The 20,037-nt window shown below is 42.7% G+C and overlaps 1 protein-coding gene across 1 annotated transcript; it reads left to right on the top strand.

The window, feature by feature from the left end:
- The first annotated feature begins 247 nt into the window (after positions 1-247).
- Positions 248-15,483, top strand: LOC307131261 (uncharacterized protein). Its single transcript, XM_079824822.1, has 3 exons — positions 248-315; positions 804-1,013; positions 13,397-15,483. The coding sequence occupies exons 2-3, from the start codon at positions 854-856 to the stop codon at positions 14,467-14,469; spliced, it is 1,233 nt and encodes a 410-aa protein (XP_079680948.1). The 5' UTR covers positions 248-315; positions 804-853; the 3' UTR covers positions 14,470-15,483.
- The last annotated feature ends 4,554 nt before the right edge of the window (positions 15,484-20,037 follow it).

The following is a 20,037-nucleotide window of genomic DNA, read 5'->3' as shown; positions in this document are numbered from 1 at the left end:
TAAATCTATTTATCTAGATATAGATCATTTATATAAATAAGATAAATAATTTATTCCCCTAAACAATACAGTTTTTACTTTTAGACAAAGTCTCTCAGTCTTTACTAGTTTCATAATATTTTCAGCACATCATTGAACAACATGTATTTCAGCAATACATTCAACTCTGAATTTCATCTCTTGTATTATTTGTATGTGTGCACTTCTGTGAATGTGGCCTGTAGTGTGTAATCGGGACTTTTATTTTGGTGTGGTGGTGTGACGTCATAAGTCCGCGCCACGCTCCTGCATCTGTTGTGATTCTGGTGAAGAAAGGTTTGTGTTTTAAGCGTTTAAAGTGTTTTTAAACAATAGAAACAATCTTCAAAGTTTTACAGGCAACGGAGATTGAATGATGTATTATTAAATGTAACATTGCATTGCTTTATCTAACACTTATTAACGTCGTGTGAGTAAAGTAACAGAATAAACTCATGAGTAATCAGTTCATCATATAAACATGAGTTCAGTCTCTGGCGAGTAGAGATGAGAGATTGAGTCAATTGCTTTGGAAAATGATTCAGTGATTCAAAGCACTCTATTTCTATCTCTATTTCTACAATCATTAAATAAAATAAAAATTATGTATGTGTGTGTATATATATATATATATATATATATATATATATATATATATATATATATATATATATATATATATATATAATGAGTGTTACTGAGACTGTGCTGATGCTGATTGAGACATTCAAAGATTTAATGTGGATTTTTTTTTCTTTCTGTTAATTATTCTCATCTTAAACAAGACAAACTCACAGAAAAACTCCTGGAGAAGTGACTGACATCCTTTACAAAGATGGTGTTTATTAAAGAGGAGAGTGAAGACCTGAAGATTGAAAATGTATTCAGTTTGAAAAATGAAGAAACTGAGGAACAAACAAAGAAAGAGGAGAGTGAAGATGTGAAGATTGAAGAAACATTGAGAGAAAAACATGAAGAAACTGAGGAACAAACAGGTTGGTTTCATTCTCAAAGCTGAACTCATTGGATATTTGTGAAGAATGTCTTGTGAATGTCCTCAGTCCTGCTGGTTGGAGTAAACTTGTCATTCAAGTCTACACGCTCGCAGATCCTCTCATAATAACAAGCAAAGCTTATACTCGATGTAAATAAGAGATTTATTTTGTGCCGTTAGAGTCATTGTTTATAGAGGGATTTTCTGTTGATCGCACTATAACGGCTGCACTGCTCGCTTTCTGTAGTCTAAACCAGTGTTTCCCAACCTTTTTTCGGTCATGGCACCCTTTGAAAATGTTCTCCATTTTGTGGCCCCCCCTCGCATACGTTACACTAGGGGTGTAACGGTACAGATCGCTCATGGCTCGGTTTGTATCACGGTTTTATGTTCACGGTTTCGGTACGGTTCAGTATTTGCTATGTTCAGTGAAAAAAGCACTACTGTCAAATAAAAATAAAGAAAATAATAAGAACGAATAATTTAAATACAAGCAGCAGCACAAATAAATACTATTGAGCAAAGATACTAATAAAATAAACAATGCTTTTCAGGTTTTTCATGTACGTCTAACATTAGTTTTCAGGTACAGAAATTGATCAAATGTAAAATAACATTGCATATTTGACTCTATACATTAAAGATTAATCATTTTTAAACTTACAAAAGCTATTCAATCAAGAGCAGTGAGTGATGTCCTTGTCTTTTGTTGTTTGACATTAAACAGACAGCAGTAAAGGCTACCGCCCCTTTAAGACCTAATGCTCGGATATGCGTCGTCTTTCTCGACTGTAAAGTTTACCTAAGGCATATTCAGACTATGTCTGCTAGAATACTCATCAAGATGGACATGTTGACATGCTTTTGAACGGACAAACTCACACAAAAAGTAAGACTTGAAAGAGAACTCAGTATTTGCGCGCTGTGAGACGTGTGCGCGCTTTCGGATGAGTGCACAGAGACACATTTTCTCACAGTGCGCGCTACTTCTCATTCGAGTCTTCTGGCACTAAACCCGGGTGATGACGTCACATTCGAACCTACGACAGCGCTCGCATGCATTGAACAAAGTTTACAAGGAGAGAATTATTTGAAAAATTTGAACAAAAAAATAATATTTGAAGGTCTTTTACACGGCACCCCTGCTCTCTTCAGACGGCACCCCGGTTGGGAAACTACATTCACAATTTGAAGAAAAGTTTTGTCATGTTTCTTTAGAGGACCAACGTCCATTTATTCTGCAAAGTTTCAGGAATGACGAGCGCTTTTAATTGACTGAATCCGCTATCCTGTTCTGCGAGTCGCTCCTGAAATGGCCTAGAACAGGTAAACCCAGCCTGATCTGATGAGGATTTGATTTTGGAGATTCTGCATTCGGCCTCTGTTAAGCACGTCTCATTTGACGACACTCTGCCAGACAAATTAGAAAGGGCTTCCTGTATTGATTACTGAAGTAGGAATATTGTCCAAACGACTGTCAATCGCACTTAATCTGCCGTCAATACTGCCTAGACTGACTCCCAGCGAGAGGATTTCAGTCAACATAACTTCAGCCTGGTCTGATGAAGTCTTCATCTCGATGTGCTTTTTCTTTACATTTCTGGTTGGCCGAGAGGATGTGAAAAGTGGAAATTCTTGCGTTTCTATAGTCTCGGAAATTGTTTGTTGCTGTTGGGACAGTACTCCCTACAGCCAGTCTTTGACCCTGTCCCAAATGGCACCCTAAACCCTCACTGTCTTCCTCTGAGTACACACTTTCACAACGTAATGCCGCTTTGACTGCCGGGAAGAAGTCTGCATTGTAACCCGCACCAGTGCGTGCTCGGCTGAAGTGCGCATCGAGGGCGCATATCGACCTCAAAGGGGGCACTCACGAGCACCCTTCTGAGACCTAAAATGACAAATGGGACACCCTGTGGTCTCGTGGACTTAACGGACACACACACGCAGCGGCCATTGTAAGTCCATACAATGGACTGTCTTTCCAGGGAATTGTGGCTTCAGCTAGGTATGCGCGGACTTACAAAATAGCACAAAAAATAATAATAATAATACAAATATATAGGCTACTGTAAGCCTATATTTTTTTTATATTTTTATATATTATTTGCTGGAAACAAAATAACGAACCTGTGATGAGGTTTCAGTGCTGATTTGCTTGTCCAACAAGACATTTTCCTCCAAAATTTCTTCATACATATCCAGCAGCAGTGATGCTTTTCTTGGCTTCTTCTCTGGCGGATCCTCTGTGCTGGCATCTCTGCGTTGATCATCACTGTCCATCCTTTCATCCACGAATTTAAGCAGCAGGTCGCGGACACTCATCTTCTTATCCTCGTCAAAATACCAGTCTTTGTATCGGGCATCAAGCATGGTTTCAATTAGATAAAGTGGTTTGCTTTGCACACTTACTGCTTTCAGCAAGGTTTCTTTGGCTGTCTGTACGCCTCTGTCTGCGTCACTGCTTTTGCCAAGCAGCCGTGTCAGTGCCATAACAGCGGGAATAACATCAGCTGCGGAGGCCTCTGCAGAACTGATTTCTCTGGTCAGCTGCTCAAAGGGTGCAAGAAGTGTGATCATATTTTCAAGAATTCCCCATTGATTTGCTGTCAATAATACAGGAAGTTCAAATTCAGCAGCATATGCGCCTAGTGCCCTCTTCTGCTCGACCAAGCTTTCCATCATATAATACATCGAATTCCACCTACTTGCGACATCTTGTTGCAGACGTTTTATTGGCATCCCAAGCTCCTTCTGTATACCTTGCAGGCGACTGCATCCAAGTTGTGAGTGCTTGAAATGTCCCACCATTCTCTTTCCCAAGGCCACAACATCGGCAATGCTGTGCTGTGATAGGACACCTTCATGCACTGCCAGCTGCAGTGTGTGTGCCATGCATGGTAAACTTGGGACTCCAAACTCATCCATCGCTTTGGTCATGTTCCGCGCGTTGTCTCGTAGCACTAAGTGTACATTCTCTTTGGGGATTTTCCACTTCTCAATCATCGCTTCAAACGCGGACGCAATCGCTGCAGCTGTGTGCAAGCCCGGACACTCTTGCGAGTGTAGAATCGCCTTTTTAAGGACGAAATCCTGGTCAATCCACTGGGCAGTGAGGCTCAACATACTGACAGGGCTCACACTCGATGTCCAGATATCAGTTGTAAAGCTCACAGAAGTGACATCAGTGAGGAGCTTCTCTATGTGGACATACACGACACTATACAGTTCAGGTAAGGCCACATCTGAGAAATAGCGACGGCTAGGCATAGCATACCACGGCTCTAAGTAGTTAATCAGTCGACGGAATCCTTCATCTTCCACAACACTAAAAGGTTGGTTATCACGAGCAATCATTTTGATTATTTTCGGTTCACAGCTTTTACCTTTGGGTGATCATTGCTGAATTTGTTTGCCTTTTCAAATGATTGAATGATTTGCTCTTGACGAGTTTTCTTTGGCACGGTTTTTTCTTTTTTCTTCAAGAATAGCTCATAAAGATCATGGTGGCAACTTTTTAAATGAGCTATTAGATTTGTCGTGTTAAATGAGTGTGGATTAGCTCCTCCTCGCAGAACTGATGCTTTGCAATCGGTCTGACTTATAGTAAAGTATGTCCACACGGCTGACATGGCTTTAGCACTCCTTACAAAAACATTCGAGTTGACGCCTGCGCATAATCAACACTCTTCATATCGGCAAAGCACATCGGCGTCATTTTCCTTATCGGGCCGATGCCGATAATATATTTATATGCAAATATCTGCCGATTCCGATGTCGTGCCGATAATATCGTGCATCCCTAATCATTACCAATTATTCAGTTATTTGTATTTATTGAATATTGAATTGGGTTCAGTGTCACAATATTACTGTTTTGTTTTAGCTCTTCTCTCAAAAAATCTTGAAATCTTGTTTCTTTTTTTGGCAGATAATTTAGCTTGCTTTAAGTAAAAACATTTAGATTTTTTCCCCCAGAAAACTATTTTTTTTACTGTTACTGTACTTTTCTAGTAAACCTAAAATCTAGTAGGCCTACCTAAAGCTCATTCATTATGCAGCTCATTATTATGCAGGTCTTTTGTTTCTCAGGAGTGATCACATTATTATTCATGGTTCGTTCACGCCTCAATGATTCTCACATCAGTTTGAAGCAAAAGCTCTAGGCAAATACACCCATTAGTCAAAAGTCTTGTGAACACATCTATTGTTTGTTTTGAGGCCTTCATTTTAAAACAAATTTTTTTGTTCTTTCAGAAAACATGCATAAACATTATTCTCTCCAAAATACAAACATGTACATTCATGTTGCTCACATATCATGGTTGCCCAGTTTGTGCTGAATACAGTGTAATTACACTTTTGCCATTAATATGTTTATAGACATCAGAAAAAAAACACAAATGTAAGAGCATGTCAAAACTTCTAAAGAGCCCCAGAACAGCTCATACGTCTAGGGATTAAAGGGTCATGAAACACCCTGTTTTAGCAGCCGTCAGTTCTCACCACAGTTTTGAAAAATGCTATAAAAGTGGGCGTGGTTAAGCTGCGGAGTGGAGGGGGTGAGGAGAGACTGACTGACTGACTGACAACAACACAACAACGGCTTCTGATTCAGAGTTTTATCAGTAAAAGCATCAACGCTTCCCAAAAAATTGCACGCTGCAAAATATCATTACGTAACACAATATACACATGGTTTAGTAAGCTCACCTTAAATTACACAAATACATAAAATACATATCCTATGACAGCTGTCATTTATTGCACAAATAAATGCACAGCCATTGCCATTCGCATGTTCTCTCTATAGGAAATATATACGAACACGCTGATGCATCACTGATAACTTTTCAGGCTTATTTTGCAGTGTTTTATGAGCCGTTTTATTGGTTAATGGGCCGTAAAGAGAGGTTACACTCACAGTGTGGATGAATCGCGTTTGTGTGAAGACTCTGGATCTACTGAAGAGAACTTATGCGACGCAGAAACTAATACAAAGCAAAAAATAATCACGTGTTTTTGATCCATTAATGCATCTCTCACTTACGATCTCACTTACGAATGCGATCTCACTCTTTGAAGCGCCTGTCAATCAACGCGTGCTGCTGTGTTAAGCGAGGCATTTTCTCATAGGATAAGGACACGCAGACTTGTGAATAATTAAGCAAGATGTCTTCTCATAGGATAAGGACACGCAGACTCATGAATAATTACGAGACATCGATGAGTCATCGCTGTACTATAGTACGACAAAGCGTCACATTCTGTGATGTTGATACAAAGATGAATTTAAACCCAGAAGTTGAATATAGTGCAATTTTTTTTTTTAATTAACTAGTTTTCTCCTACAATCAAAATTAATGGATGGTAACATTGACTTCTATGATGCTCAACACTCATAACTCTGTTAAAATCTCAGAAAATTTGGTTTAGGGTTTTATGACCCTTTAAAGACAAAGGCAGCAAATGTTCCATCCATCCATCCATCTTCTTCCGCTTATCCGGGGCCGGGTCGCGGGGGCAGCAGTCTAAGCAGAGATGCCCAGACTTCCCTCTCCCTAGACACTTCCTCTAGCTCTTCCGGGGGGACACCGAGGTGTTCCAAGGCCAGCCGGGAGACATAGTCCCTCCAGCGTGTCCTCGGTCTTCCCCGGGGTCTCCTCCCGGTTGGACATGCCCGAAACACCTTCCCGGGAAGGCGTTCAGGAGGCATCCGGAACAGATGCCCGAGCCACCTCAGCTGTCCCCTCTCGATGTGGAGGAGCAGCGGCTCTACTCCGAGTTCCTCCCGAGTGACTGAGCTTCTCACCCTATCTCTAAGGGAGCGCCCAGCCACCCTGCGAAGAAAGCTCATTTCGGCCGCCTGTATCCGGGATCTTGTCCTTTCGGTCATGACCCAAAGCTCATGACCATAGGTGAGAGTAGGAACGTAGATTGACCGGTAAATCGAGAGCTTCGCCTTACGGCTTAGCTCTTTCTTCACCACGACAGACCGGTACATCGACCGCATTACTGCAGAAGCTGCACCGATCCGTCTGTCAATCTCCCGTTCCATCCTCCCCTCACTCGTGAACAAGACCCCTAGATACTTGAACTCCTCCACTTGGGGCAGGAACTCTCCACCAACCTGAAGTGGGCAAGCCACCCTTTTCCGACTGAGGACCATGGCCTCGGATTTGGAGGTGCTGATCCCCATCCCAGCCGCTTCACACTCGGCTGCAAACCGTCCCAGTGCATGCTGAAGGTCCTGGTTAGAAGGGGCCAACACGACAACGTCATCCGCAAAGAGCAGAGACGAAACCGTGTGGTCCCCAAACCTGACACCCTCCGGCCCTTGGCTGCGCCTAGAAATTCTGTCCATAAAAATTATGAACAGAACCGGCGACAAAGGGCAGCCCTGCCGGAGTCCAACATGCACCGGGAACAAGTCTGACTTACTGCCGGCAATGCGGACCAAACTCCTGCTTCGGTCATACAGGGACCGGACAGCCCTCAGCAAAGGACCCCGGACCCCATATTCCCCCAGCACCCTCCACAGGACGCCGCGAGGGACACAGTCGAATGCCTTCTCCAAATCCACAAAACAAATGTGGACTGGTTGGGCAAACTCCCATGAACCCTCCAGCACCCTGTAGAGGGTATAGAGCTGGTCCAGTGTTCCACGACCAGGACGAAAACCACACTGTTCCTCCTGAATCCGAGGTTCCACTATCGGCCGAATTCTCCTCTCCAGTACCCTGGCATAGACTTTCCCGGGGAGGCTGAGAAGTGTGATCCCCCTATAGTTGGAACACACCCTCCGGTCCCCCTTCTTAAAAAGAGGGACCACCACCCCGGTCTGCCATACCAGAGGCACTGTCCCCGACCGCCACGCGATGCTGCAGAGGCGTGTCAGCCAAGACAGCCCCACAACATCCAGAGACTTGAGGTACTCAGGGCGGATCTCATCCACCCCCGGTGCCTTGCCACCGAGGAGTTTCTTGACCACCTCGGTGACTTCAGCTTGGGTGATGGACGAGTCCTCCTCTGAGCCCCCAGCCTCTGCTTCCCCAATGGAAGACGTGACGGCGGGATTGAGGAGATCCTCGAAGTATTCCTTCCACCGTCCGACAACATCCCCAGTTGAGGTCAACAGCCGCCCATCGCCACTGTAAACAGCGTTGGTAGGGCACTGCTTCCCCCTCCTGAGGCGCCGGACGGTTTGCCAGAATCTCTTCGAGGCCAGCCGATAGTCCTTTTCCATGGCCTCACCGAACTCCTCCCAGGCCCGAGTTTTTGCCTCCACAACCACCCGGGCTGCAGTCCGTTTAGCCTGTCGGTACCTGTCAGCTGCTTCAGGAGTCCCACAAGCCAGCCAGGCCCGATAGGACTCCTTCTTCAGCTTGACGGCATCCCTTACTTCCGGTGTCCACCACCGGGTTCGGGGATTGCCGCCTCGACAGGCACCGGAGACCTTGCGTCCACAGCTCCGAGCGGCCGCTTTGACAATGGAGGTGGAGAACATGGTCCACTCGGACTCAATATCTCCAGCCTCCCTCGGGATCTGGTCGAAGCTCTGCCGGAGGCAGGAGTTGAAGATCTCTCTGACAGGAGACTCGGCCAAACGTTCCCAGCAGACCCTCACAGTACGTTTGGGTCTGCCGAGTCTATCCAGCTTCCTCCCCCGCCATCGGATCCAACTCACCACCAGGTGGTGATCAGTTGACAGCTCCGCCCCTCTCTTCACCCGAGTGTCCAAGACATACGGCCGCAGGTCAGATGAAACGACCACAAAGTCGATCATTGACCTACGACCTAGGGTGTCCTGGTGCCATGTGCACTGATGGACACCCTTATGCTTGAACATGGTGTTCGTTATGGACAAACTGTAACTAGCACAGAAGTCCAATAACTGAACACCACTCGGGTTCAGATCAGGGGGGCCGTTCCTCCCAATCACGCCCCTCCAGGTTTCACTGTCATTGCCCACGTGGGCATTGAAGTCCCCCAGTAGAACGACGGAGTCCCCAGTCGGAGCACTCTCCAGCACCCCTCCCAGGGACACCAAGAAGGTCGGGTACTCTGCACTGCTGTTCGGCCCGTAGGCACACACAACAGTGAGAGACCTATCCCCGAGCCGAAGCCGCAGGGAAACGACCCTCTCGTTCACCGGGGTAAACTCCAACACATGGCGGCAGAGCTGGGGGGCTATAAGCAAACCCACACCAGCCCGCCGCCTCTCACCATGGGCAACTCCAGAGTGGTGAAGAGTCCATCCCCTCTCGAGGAGTGTGGTTCCAGAGCCCAAGCCGTGCGTGGAGGTGATTCCGACTATCTCTAGTCGGAACCTCTCAACCTCACGCACAATCTCAGGCTCTTTCCCCGCCAGCGAGGTGACATTCCATGTCCCAAGAGCCAGATTCTGTGTCCAGGGATCGGGTCGTCTAGGCCTCCGCCTTCGACTGCCGCCCGATTCGCTTCGCACCGGCCCCTTATGGTCCCTCCCGTGAGTGGTGGGCCCACGGGAAGGTGTCCCCACGTCGCTCCTTTGGGCTGAGCCCGGCCGGACCCCGTGGGGGAAGGCCCGGCCACCAGGCGCTCGCATACGAGCCCCAACCCCAGGCCTGGCTCCAGGGTGGGGCCCCGGCTGCGCCATACCGGGCGACGTCACGGTCCTCGTTTTATTTGTCATCATAAGGGTTTTTGAACTGCTCTTAGTCTGACCCGTCACCTAGGACCTGTTTGCCTTGGGAGACCCTACCAGGGGCATATAGCCCCGGACAACATAGCTCCTAGGGTCATTCGGGTACTCAAACCCCTCCACCACGGTAAGGTGGCAGTTCATGGAGGAGGCAGCAAATGTTGTCCTGTGCATTTCTCTCTGAAAATCTTGGGTTGTTCCAGACATTGTTCAGAAGAACAGCGTACGTGGATTAAAAAGTTGATTAGGGCAGGGGTTTACAAACCTGTCCTGGAGGACCCCCAACACTGCACATTTTGTATATCTCCCTCATCTAACACACCTGATTCAACTCATGAGCTCAATATTAAAGACCGCGAGACCTGAACTGGTTGTGTCAAATATGGGAGACATACAAAATGTGCAGGGCTGGGGGTCCTCCAGGACAGGTTTGAAAACCACTGGATTAGAGACAGGAAAGCAAATAAAGAAGTGCAGAAAATTATAGGCTGCTCAGCTAAAATGATATCAAATGCTTTAAAATGGCAACCAAAACCAGAAAGACGTGGAAGAAAACGGAAAAACAACCATTCGAATGGATCAAAGAATAGCCAAAATGGCAAAGCTCAGCTCCAGGGAGATCAAAGAAAGTCTAAAGTTACCTGTGAGTACTGTAACAATTAGACGACGCCTACGTGAAGCCAAGCTATCGGCAAGAAGCCCCCGCAAAGTCCCATTGTTGAAAAAACTACATGTGCTGAAGAGATTACAATATGCAAAGAACACATTGACTGGCCTAAAGAGAAATGGCGCAATTTTGTGGACCGATGAAAGCAAGATTGTTCTTTTTTAGGTCTAGGGGCCACAGACAGTTTGTCAGACGACTCCCAAACACTGAATTCAAGCCACAGTAGACAGTGAAGCATGGTGGGGCAAGCATCATGATATGGGGATGTTTCTCATACTATGGTGTTGGCAGGGGCGCCGCTAGCAGTTTTGGGCCCTATGAAAGAATTTGATGTTGGACCCTCTACCACACCAACCTAGCTATCCAAAATCTTTGTCTGCAATTTAATAATACTGACAAATTAAGCTCCGCTGGCTCAACCCAGAATGCCCCGATTGGCTGATGAAACATTGATTAAAATTAAGAAACAATTTACACAAAACAAAACTTAATGAAGTGGTCACAATCATGTCTGATCAACTCCATTCATCTTATGATGTGTCCTATCTCATGCTGTTCACTTTTCATACTCGTCATAGATCGACAGATTGAAAACATAGACAACATAAAAAACAACATTATAATATTTAAACATAAATATAAAAATAAATACCTTAATGGCTGAAACAATTATAGCACAGAGAATTTTCATGTCGGAGTGGGATTTGAGTGAACGTAGTTTTACCGGTGAGTGTGAGCGGTTCATGAGTGGAGCATTTTGCCGGAAATGCACCATAATTTTTTTATATTTGCAACTCTTTGGTAGATTATACATTTATAATACATTACTACTAGTACTGTTACTACTAATAAAACTGATCTCTGGGGGCCCCAAAAGTGTGTGGGCCCTTAGAATCGTCCTAATTCCCTTAGCTGCGCCCCTGGGTGTTGGGCCTATTTATCGCATTCCAGGGATCATGGATCAGTTTGAGTAAAATACTTAAAGAGGTAATTTTGCCTTATGCCGAAGAGGAAATGCCCTTGAAAAGGGTTTTTCAACAAGACAACGACCCCAAACACACCAGTAAGCGAGCAGCATCTTGGCTCCAGACCTACAAGATTAACGTTACGGAGAGGCCAGCCCATTAGAAAACTTGGTGACATCAAAAATGCTGTTTCTGAGGCCAAACCAAGAAATGCAGAGGAATTGTGGCATGTAGTGCAATCGTCCTGGGCTGGAATACCTGTCACAGATGCCAGAAGTTGGTCAACTCCATGCAACACAGATGTGAAGCAGTTCTCAGAAACCACGGTTATACGACTAAATATTAGTCCAGTGATTGACAAGAAAACGAAATCTTCAAGCATTTTTCAGTATATACAGGAAATGTTTGACTTTGTATAGAAAAATGCAGACACTGCTATTTTTTTAACAGCCTAATATTACTTTTTCTTCACTTTCTCTAAAGTAATTTGATCAATTTTTCTTCATGTTTTGATTTAGAACAGAATGTGCAGTGTTCCCAATGCATTTGCGTGTATTGAAATAAAAGTTATTACAGGGTTGCCAACTTTTAAGATCAGGTTGGAGTGAGATTTTCTTATCTTTTTTTTGGGGGGGGGGGGGGGTGCTGGGGTGTTGAGGGGCTGATGGTATACGACGGTATATCGTTTTCGATTTCAGTATCAATTCATAGCCTACTGTACATATAAGGAAATAAGGATATGTATGTTATTAACATTTTAATTTCACATTTAAATAAATATTTATCTTATTAATTAAACATTAATCTAAATATTTATTAAAATGCAAAACTGCAATACTTTTTTGAGCAACTAGATTAGATACATGTATATTGATTAAAGAGCCATAAAAGCCACCAGTGGGTAATGGCATTACAAATAGAAATTATTATTTTTCGAGCCACAAAATGACTCTAATTTGCTTCTTTGAATAAGAATTCTCGAATTTAACCTTAATTACTATACTAATTGTAATATAAATAAGAAAAATATTAGAAGAAAAATATTTTAAGTGGTCATTAATTGACCATAATTATTGCACAAATAGTATTTAGTACCAAAATATCTCAAAATATTCAATTAATATTATTGAACTAAAATATAGAACATTTATTCAATTGAAAAATAGTTAAGGTGTATGGTCACATTTGACCATCAATGAGTATGAGTGTGACCAATTAGCAAGGAATACCTGAGGGCTAAATACAAGAAAAGAAACATTAACATTAATATTAACAATGTTGCATCTCCATCACTCTGCATTATAAAACGATCCTGTATGGTTGACGTAATAATCAATGCACACTATGCTGTACTGTTTACCAAAACTTGCTGCAAACACCTGTAAAGTGGAGCTGTTGTGTATCAAGCCATTCAAATGTATTGACCGAGCGCTAGAAGTATTGAGAGCTCCGTGAAGCTCGTGACCGCGCGCGCCACCGGGAGATGAGAGAGCATGTCGCAACTCCGCTTTTCAACACTCTGGCTTTAACTGTTATGCCATATTAGCGACAAAACGCTATTTATTGTTTGAATTTCGCATTAAAACTTAATTTTTTTTAAAAGTTTAGACTTTGTTTAATATCAAAAGCAGGTTTGGCAATTTGGCGTGAGATTAAGTTGGGCAGCGTGAGACTGAGCCTGAAAGCGGGAGTATCACGCCAAAAACGTGAGAGTTGGCAACCCTGGTTATTATAAGGATTTTGAGCTTCACTCACTTTTTTAATCACACTGCTATTATTTTGAACACAACTGTAAAACATAAACATCAGAAGTTGTTTTAGGACACATGCTGAAAGTTACTGCAGAAACAAGGTTGTGATGAAGAGCAGAAAATGACAATAAAACAGAGGCATGTTTTGAAACTAGTGGAGACGACAGCACAGACGCTGCTTATTTACATTTTTCTGACAATCAAATGAAGGCTTAAAACATGAATTAAATTTATTTTTTAATCATATGAAATTAAAAATCATCAAAACATAAAAGTTAAAACATGCCGTTAAATTTTGATTTGTCTTTTTTTCCTTAGACCTGATGTCACTGAAAGAGGAGAGTCAAGATCTGAATGGAAAGGAAGAGAAAGATCAATATGAGAAACATGATTTCATAACTGAAGAAACATATTTTAGTTGCTCACAGACTGAAAAAAATTATTCACGAGAAAAAGCTCAAAAGACAGAAACTTATTTCACCTGCCAACAGTGTGGAAAGAGTTTCACTCATAAAGGAAACTATAACAGGCACATAAGAACTCACACTGGAGAGAAGCCTTATACCTGCCAACAATGTGGAAAGAGTTTCAGACATAAAGGAAATTTTCAAGACCACATAAGAGTTCACACTGGAGAGAAGCCTTTCACCTGCCAACAGTGTGGAAAGAGGTTCACTCTTAAAGGAAGATTTAATAGACACTTAAGAACTTGCGCTGGAGAGACGGCTTATACCTGCAGATGGTGTGGAAAGAGTTTTGAAGAACATGAAACCCTTAAAGTCCACATGAGAGTTCACTCCAGAGAGCAACTCTACACCTGCCCTCAGTGTGGAAAGAGTTTCAACCGAAAAGGAAACTTTAACAGGCACAAACAAATTCACACTGGAGAGATGCCTTACACCTGCCAACAGTGTGGAAAGAGTTTCAATCGAAAAGGACACTTTCAAGACCACATTAGAATCCACACTGGAGAGAAATCTTTCACCTGCCAACAGTGTGGAAAGAGGTTCAATCGAAAAGGACACTTTCAAGACCACATTAGAATCCACACTGGAGAGAAATCTTTCACCTGCCAACAGTGTGGAAAGAGGTTCAATCGAAAAGGATACTTTCAAGACCACATAAGAATCCACACTGGAGAGAAGCCTTACACCTGCCAACAGTGTGGAAAGAGTTTCAACCGAAAAGGAATCCTTAACAGGCACATGAGAGTTCACACTGGAGAGAAGCCTTACACCTGCTCTCAGTGTGGAAAGAGTTTTGCTGAAAAAGTAGGCCTTAAAAGACACATTAGAATTCACACTGGAGAGAAGCCGTTCATTTGTGATCTCTGTGGAGAGAGTTTCAGATATAGAGTAAACTTTAAGCACCACATGAGGATTCACTTATGAGAGAACGGTTTTATATGTCATCAGTCTGGAATGAGTTGCAGACAGAAAAACCTTGGGTTTACGTAATAACTTAGAATCAAACAAAGCCAACCCTGAGGTTCACATGAGTTTAGATTATAGAATGGCCTTTCACCAGCCCTCAAGACCCTGAAATACTGAAATATGGCAAAGTTATTTTGTTATATTTTATCGGTCTTTGCTTAGGGGCAGCGCACTGGTGAATATCCCGTGTGGCAGTTAAATGAATATATAAATATGTGCTGTGCATTTTCCTTTCAGTAACAAAATAAATACGGTGAGAAAACTGTATTTGTGAAAGCATCAGATATAATAAACTGTTCCCGCACAAAACTTGGAAATATTAAGATTGTGATGGCCACACTAAAGGAAAGGTACATGTCATTTGGCAGTATTCCCTTTAACACAACCTCCAATGTGTATAGAAGGAAATAACGCTAGGAGATGACAGGTTTTCCACCGGTCCAGCTCCTCAAGACCTCTAGGCTTTCACACAAAAGTAGATGGGATGCAGTTTTGAACTTGTGTTTGATTTTTGAATGCTTCAACTGTCCAGAGCATGAGATCAGCAATAAAGAATTTAGAAACTAAAGATAATTTCTGCTCTCCTTCAGCGTTCTTTAGAGCATTTGCAGTACATTCCCGGCAGACGCAAGTGCCATTACGTACTGAAGCTTTGGTAACAAAACTAACGGTTCAAAAACCAAAATATCAAAGTGAGGTGAGCAACGCTATGCATTTTGCCACCCTCTCGCTCGCCGTCGTTACCAAGCAACAGGGTAAACAGCTGCTGCTTTGATGACACAAACGCACCCCGGTTCGGACCCAAATAATATAATATGAACCAGGGGCGAGGCTACATAAGGGCCAGAGTGGCACTGGCCCACTCAGATTGACGGCTGGCCCACCCAATCAGAACAGACAAAAAAAAAAAAAAAAATGGGATAGCAGAAAAGAATGTGCCTATGTGACAACACTAATCACTTAAACACGTACAAAAAAAATTTAATTAAAAGATAATTACTGTAGAGCGAAAACATTTTCATATAACTGCCTTATTGCAACAGCCAATCAATAAGCTTAGTAGTAATGTTTAGCCAATCGCGTATTGTTGGGGGGATGGGAAGATGAGTTTACGTCTGCTAGTGAAATAAACTTTTAACACGGCGCATAACACGAGAGCATGTCGAAACAGACATCTTTAATTAAATATTTTAAAAAACCAAGAACAGAACCTGAAACATTTGATGACGATGACAGTACAGACACCTCAACTGACCAGCAGTCCACCACATCATCTCTTCCATCCACCAGCACCTCTCAACCCGGGCTAATCGTCGAGAAAGGAAACATACCAACTGATTTATCCACACTTGATGAACCACCTGCTCAGCCCCATTTACGCGAGTTTCCGCGCACAATAATAAACGGCAAGTCTAGAAATTTTGCTGCTAAGTGGTACACAAAGTTCCCATTTCTAGAGTACAGCATAAAACACGATGCCGTGTACTGCAAGATGTGTCGTCATTTTAATGACACTATGTTTGAGGGAGTGTTTAAAGATGGGTACCGTGATTGGAAGCACATCACGCAGGCTTGTGAGCGGCACCAAATGAGTAAGCAACATCTGATCGCTCTCGAAAAGTATAACGCCTATAGAGCCTGTCAGAAATCTGGCCGTGGCACAGTAGTGAACCAGATGAGTCACGATGCATTCGTACAACGAAATCGGGAACATTTAAAGGTAATTTTGGACATTGTGTTGTTTTGTGCCAACAGAACATACCACTTCGTGGTCACAAAGAGAGTGAAGATGCTTTGAACGAGGCAACTTTTTAGAACTGCTCAAGTTCATTTCCAAATATTATCCCCAGATAAGGGCCCGACTTGAGGAGATGCCTAAAAACGCCACTTTAATTAGCTCTGATACGCAGAATGATTTGCTGGAGGCGGCCGCTGTTTTACTACTGCGTAAAATTAAAGGAGAATTAAATGAAACGGCCAGGCACTTACTTTGCACTGATTGCTGACGAGTACAAAGATGAATCAAAACAAGAACTGATTGCGGTGTGTATCCGATATATTCACCGGGGAATGATAAAGGAAAGAGCTGTTGGTTTTGTGGCCACCGCAGACATGACTGCAGCTGGCATCTCAAAAAAGATTCTCGAAGTCATTGAGCCACTACAGCTTGACCCGTCTCTGTGTGTAGGATTCAGCTTCGATGGGGCCTCCGTTATGTCAGGAAATAAGGGAGGAGTGCATGTTCTTTTGAAACAGACTTTCCCCCGTGCAGTTTATGTGCACTGTAGTTCTCATCGCCTAAACTTGGTTCTGGCATCAGCATCAAAAGTTTCCATTCAAGTAAGCACATTTTTGATACACTGAATTCTTTACATACATTCATGACGGGAAGCGTCCGACACGCCAGGTTTATGGAAATACAGAAACAACTTCATCCAAGTCGACAGTGTCTTGAGCTTGAACGATCCATTGACATTCGATGGAGCTCTAAATCAAGATCCGTAAGCAAGGTGCTTATTTTATTTGATTGCATTTTAGAATTACTTGCTGAATGCACTGGAAGTAGCCACAGCCATACAAAAATGGAAGCACAGGGTCTTCTACAACAGATCCAAACGAAGAGATTTCTTTTTTTGTTAGTCACATTTGGGAAACTTTTTGAGTGCAGTGATTTCGCCACAAAAGGACTGCAAAGCCAGACTCTGTGCGTTTCTGACTGTATTCACCTTGTTGATGGCCTAAAAGATGCATTTTCTGTCTTAAGAGAGAATTCACAGTGCGACTTTGAGAAAGTGCTGAAACTCACAGATGAGTTAATGACTAAACATGAAATTACAAACTTGGATGTTACCTTCAGACAAAGGAAGTTGCCTGCTAGGCTCAATGACTCCGTGGGTGTGTCAAATATTGGAAGAAATACGATTGTGAGGAACAATGATGACTTGCGGTGCTTATGGAATGAGATACTTGACCGCCAGCTGACCGAGCTAAGGAGCCGTTTTAATGAAGACCAGTATGGGATAATGAAAGCAGCAGTGGCATGTCAACCACAGTCCAGGACATTTGCTGACAAACACTTGCTTGAATCAACAAGTCGACATTATGGCATAAAGATCGCGGAAGCTGAGCTGACTGTCTTTACACATCAGATGCGAAGGAAAGCTGAGGGAGGACAGATGTTCCCGTCACTCATGGAAGTCTTAGACTGTTGCCCTTCCGATATATTTCCAAACATGAATGAACTTCTACGAATAATAATCACCCTCCCTATGACTTCATGTAGTGCTGAGCGCCTATTCTCCACTACTGGCAGGATTAAAACATCAATTCGATCATCAATGGCAACTTCTCGGCTAAAGCACCTCGTCATACTTTCTCATGAGCGTGAGATTACGGAGTCATTGGATTATGATGAAATTATTGCAAATTACAACGCAAAGCCAAGACGTCTACGTTTTGTTTAAGATGACTTGTCTGAGCTCCAAAAAAATCAACTCGGTAAGACAACATTTATTTCCCTAATTGGAGAATGTTTATTTGTGTTAGAAATTGCTTATGAATATTAGATTGTTAACGTAGATGAATTTAAAAGTAAATTGTGGGTTCTTTGGGGATGCTGCTGGTGCTGTACTGCATATTCACATTTACCATTATGTACTTGTACCAATAATCTCTCTCTCTCTCTCTCTCTCTCTCTCTCTCTCTCTCTCTCTCTCTCTCTCTCTCTCTCTCTCTCTCTCTCTCTCTCTCTCTCTCTCTCTCTCTCTCTCTCTCTCTCTCTCTCTCTCAGCAACCTGTCTGCTCTGGAGCCAGATGTTAGTATGCTGCTTGCCACAATATGCAGATTTTCTCCAACAAACATACATGATCTTTGTTTATTTTTATTGTTCTCTTAGATTTTATTAGAAATACATTGATGTTCTATTGGTGTCATATATATTGCATTAGCTTTATCATTTTATAAAATAGATTACTTCAAATTCTCACAGGTTAAGCTGCAAATACATGTTTGACAACAGTTATACTGAGTTGCATTAGTTGATCCCAATTACTGAACACTGTTGTCTTGTTACAGTGGTCATATAGCAGCACAATATCTATATTTGTCTTCCTTGCAATAGGCTTTGTAGCTGCTTGTTATAAATTAATTTTGTATATACATGAATTTGTTGGCAAAAAATAAATCATATATTGCTTATATTTACTGTCAAGTGATTTTATCCCATATTATTAAATTTGTGTAATTTGAGAGTATTGAGGTCCACCCTATTCCACCAAGGTCCACTCAGTTAAAAATTTCTGGCCTCGCCACTGATATGAACACAGCTGGGGCGGGACGGATGACACTGGATGAGTTCAGAGAGCTGACGGTGGGAAAGCGAGGGGCTAATGTTAGCATCGGACCTGTTGTGAACTTCAGTTGTTTCTTGAAGTATGGAGACTAGGAGACATCGGATCAAGACAGAAGTGATTCTTTTAATGAGAACTCTCTGTGCTGCAGGTCGTCCGAAAACAGTCTGATTCAACAGTATACCTGATAGGTTATATACATTCCAAAGGGGGAGGGGTTACATTGAGGTTGAACAAAGCATGTTAATTAAATATACAGGTTTTGGGAAAACCTGCCCAGACAGAGTATCACCTACTCCTAATCAGCATAACTATTCAAACGCATAGATGCTAATCCAATCACTCAGGCAGTATTGCTCTAAACTTGTCATGGTAAATAGTCAGGAAAGTGCATAGAGACAAAAGACTTAATGTCTCAACCACTTACACAGGCTGAAGTAATCTCCTTAGAATTTCCTCAAGTTTACTTCAAAATGTAAAACACAAATATAGATACATTTTCAGTTATATTCTATTACATTGGAACCTAGATATAACAATGTATAAATTTGTAATCTTACAGACCGGAGGATTCACGGAGACAAGCGCTAAGATGACAACGACGATAGGCACTCTGTCGGCTTTTGATGTGAAGGACCAGACATGGGAAGAGTATTGTGAGATACTAGAGCAGTTTTTTGAAGCTAACGGAATTAATAACGGAGAGAAGCAAAGAGCTATCCTCATCAGCGTGGTGGGTCCAGCCACATACAAGCTCATAAGGAACCTGGTGAGTCCAGATAAGCCCAGCACTAAAACATACGGTCAGTTGAAAACTTTAATGAAAGAGCACTTCAACCAATACAAATTCGACTTGCGCTCCCGCTAGCCAACGGAGACTGTCAGTGCATACGTAGCAGAATTGAGATGATTAGCGATTGATTGTAAATATGGTACTACACTGGAACAGATGTTAAGAGACCGATTGGTATGCGGTATTAATGACGACAGGATTCAAAGACGCTTGCTATCCGAAACGGATTTGACTTTTGAGAAATCGTTCAAAATTGCAGTAGCTGCTGAAGCTGTTAGTAAAAATGTTCAAGACCTCCATAAAGCACCGTTAGCATGTAACAGCATGAAGACGGAGAGTACATGGAAAAAGGAGGGAGAATGGAAAAAGACAGAGAAAGAATG

Source organism: Gobio gobio (assembly GCF_949357685.1).
Source record: "Gobio gobio genome assembly, chromosome: 1".
Lineage (NCBI taxonomy): Eukaryota > Metazoa > Chordata > Actinopteri > Cypriniformes > Gobionidae > Gobio > Gobio gobio.
The sequence above is the reverse complement of the archived record's forward strand: the minus strand, read 5'-3'. Positions and strand labels throughout refer to the sequence as shown.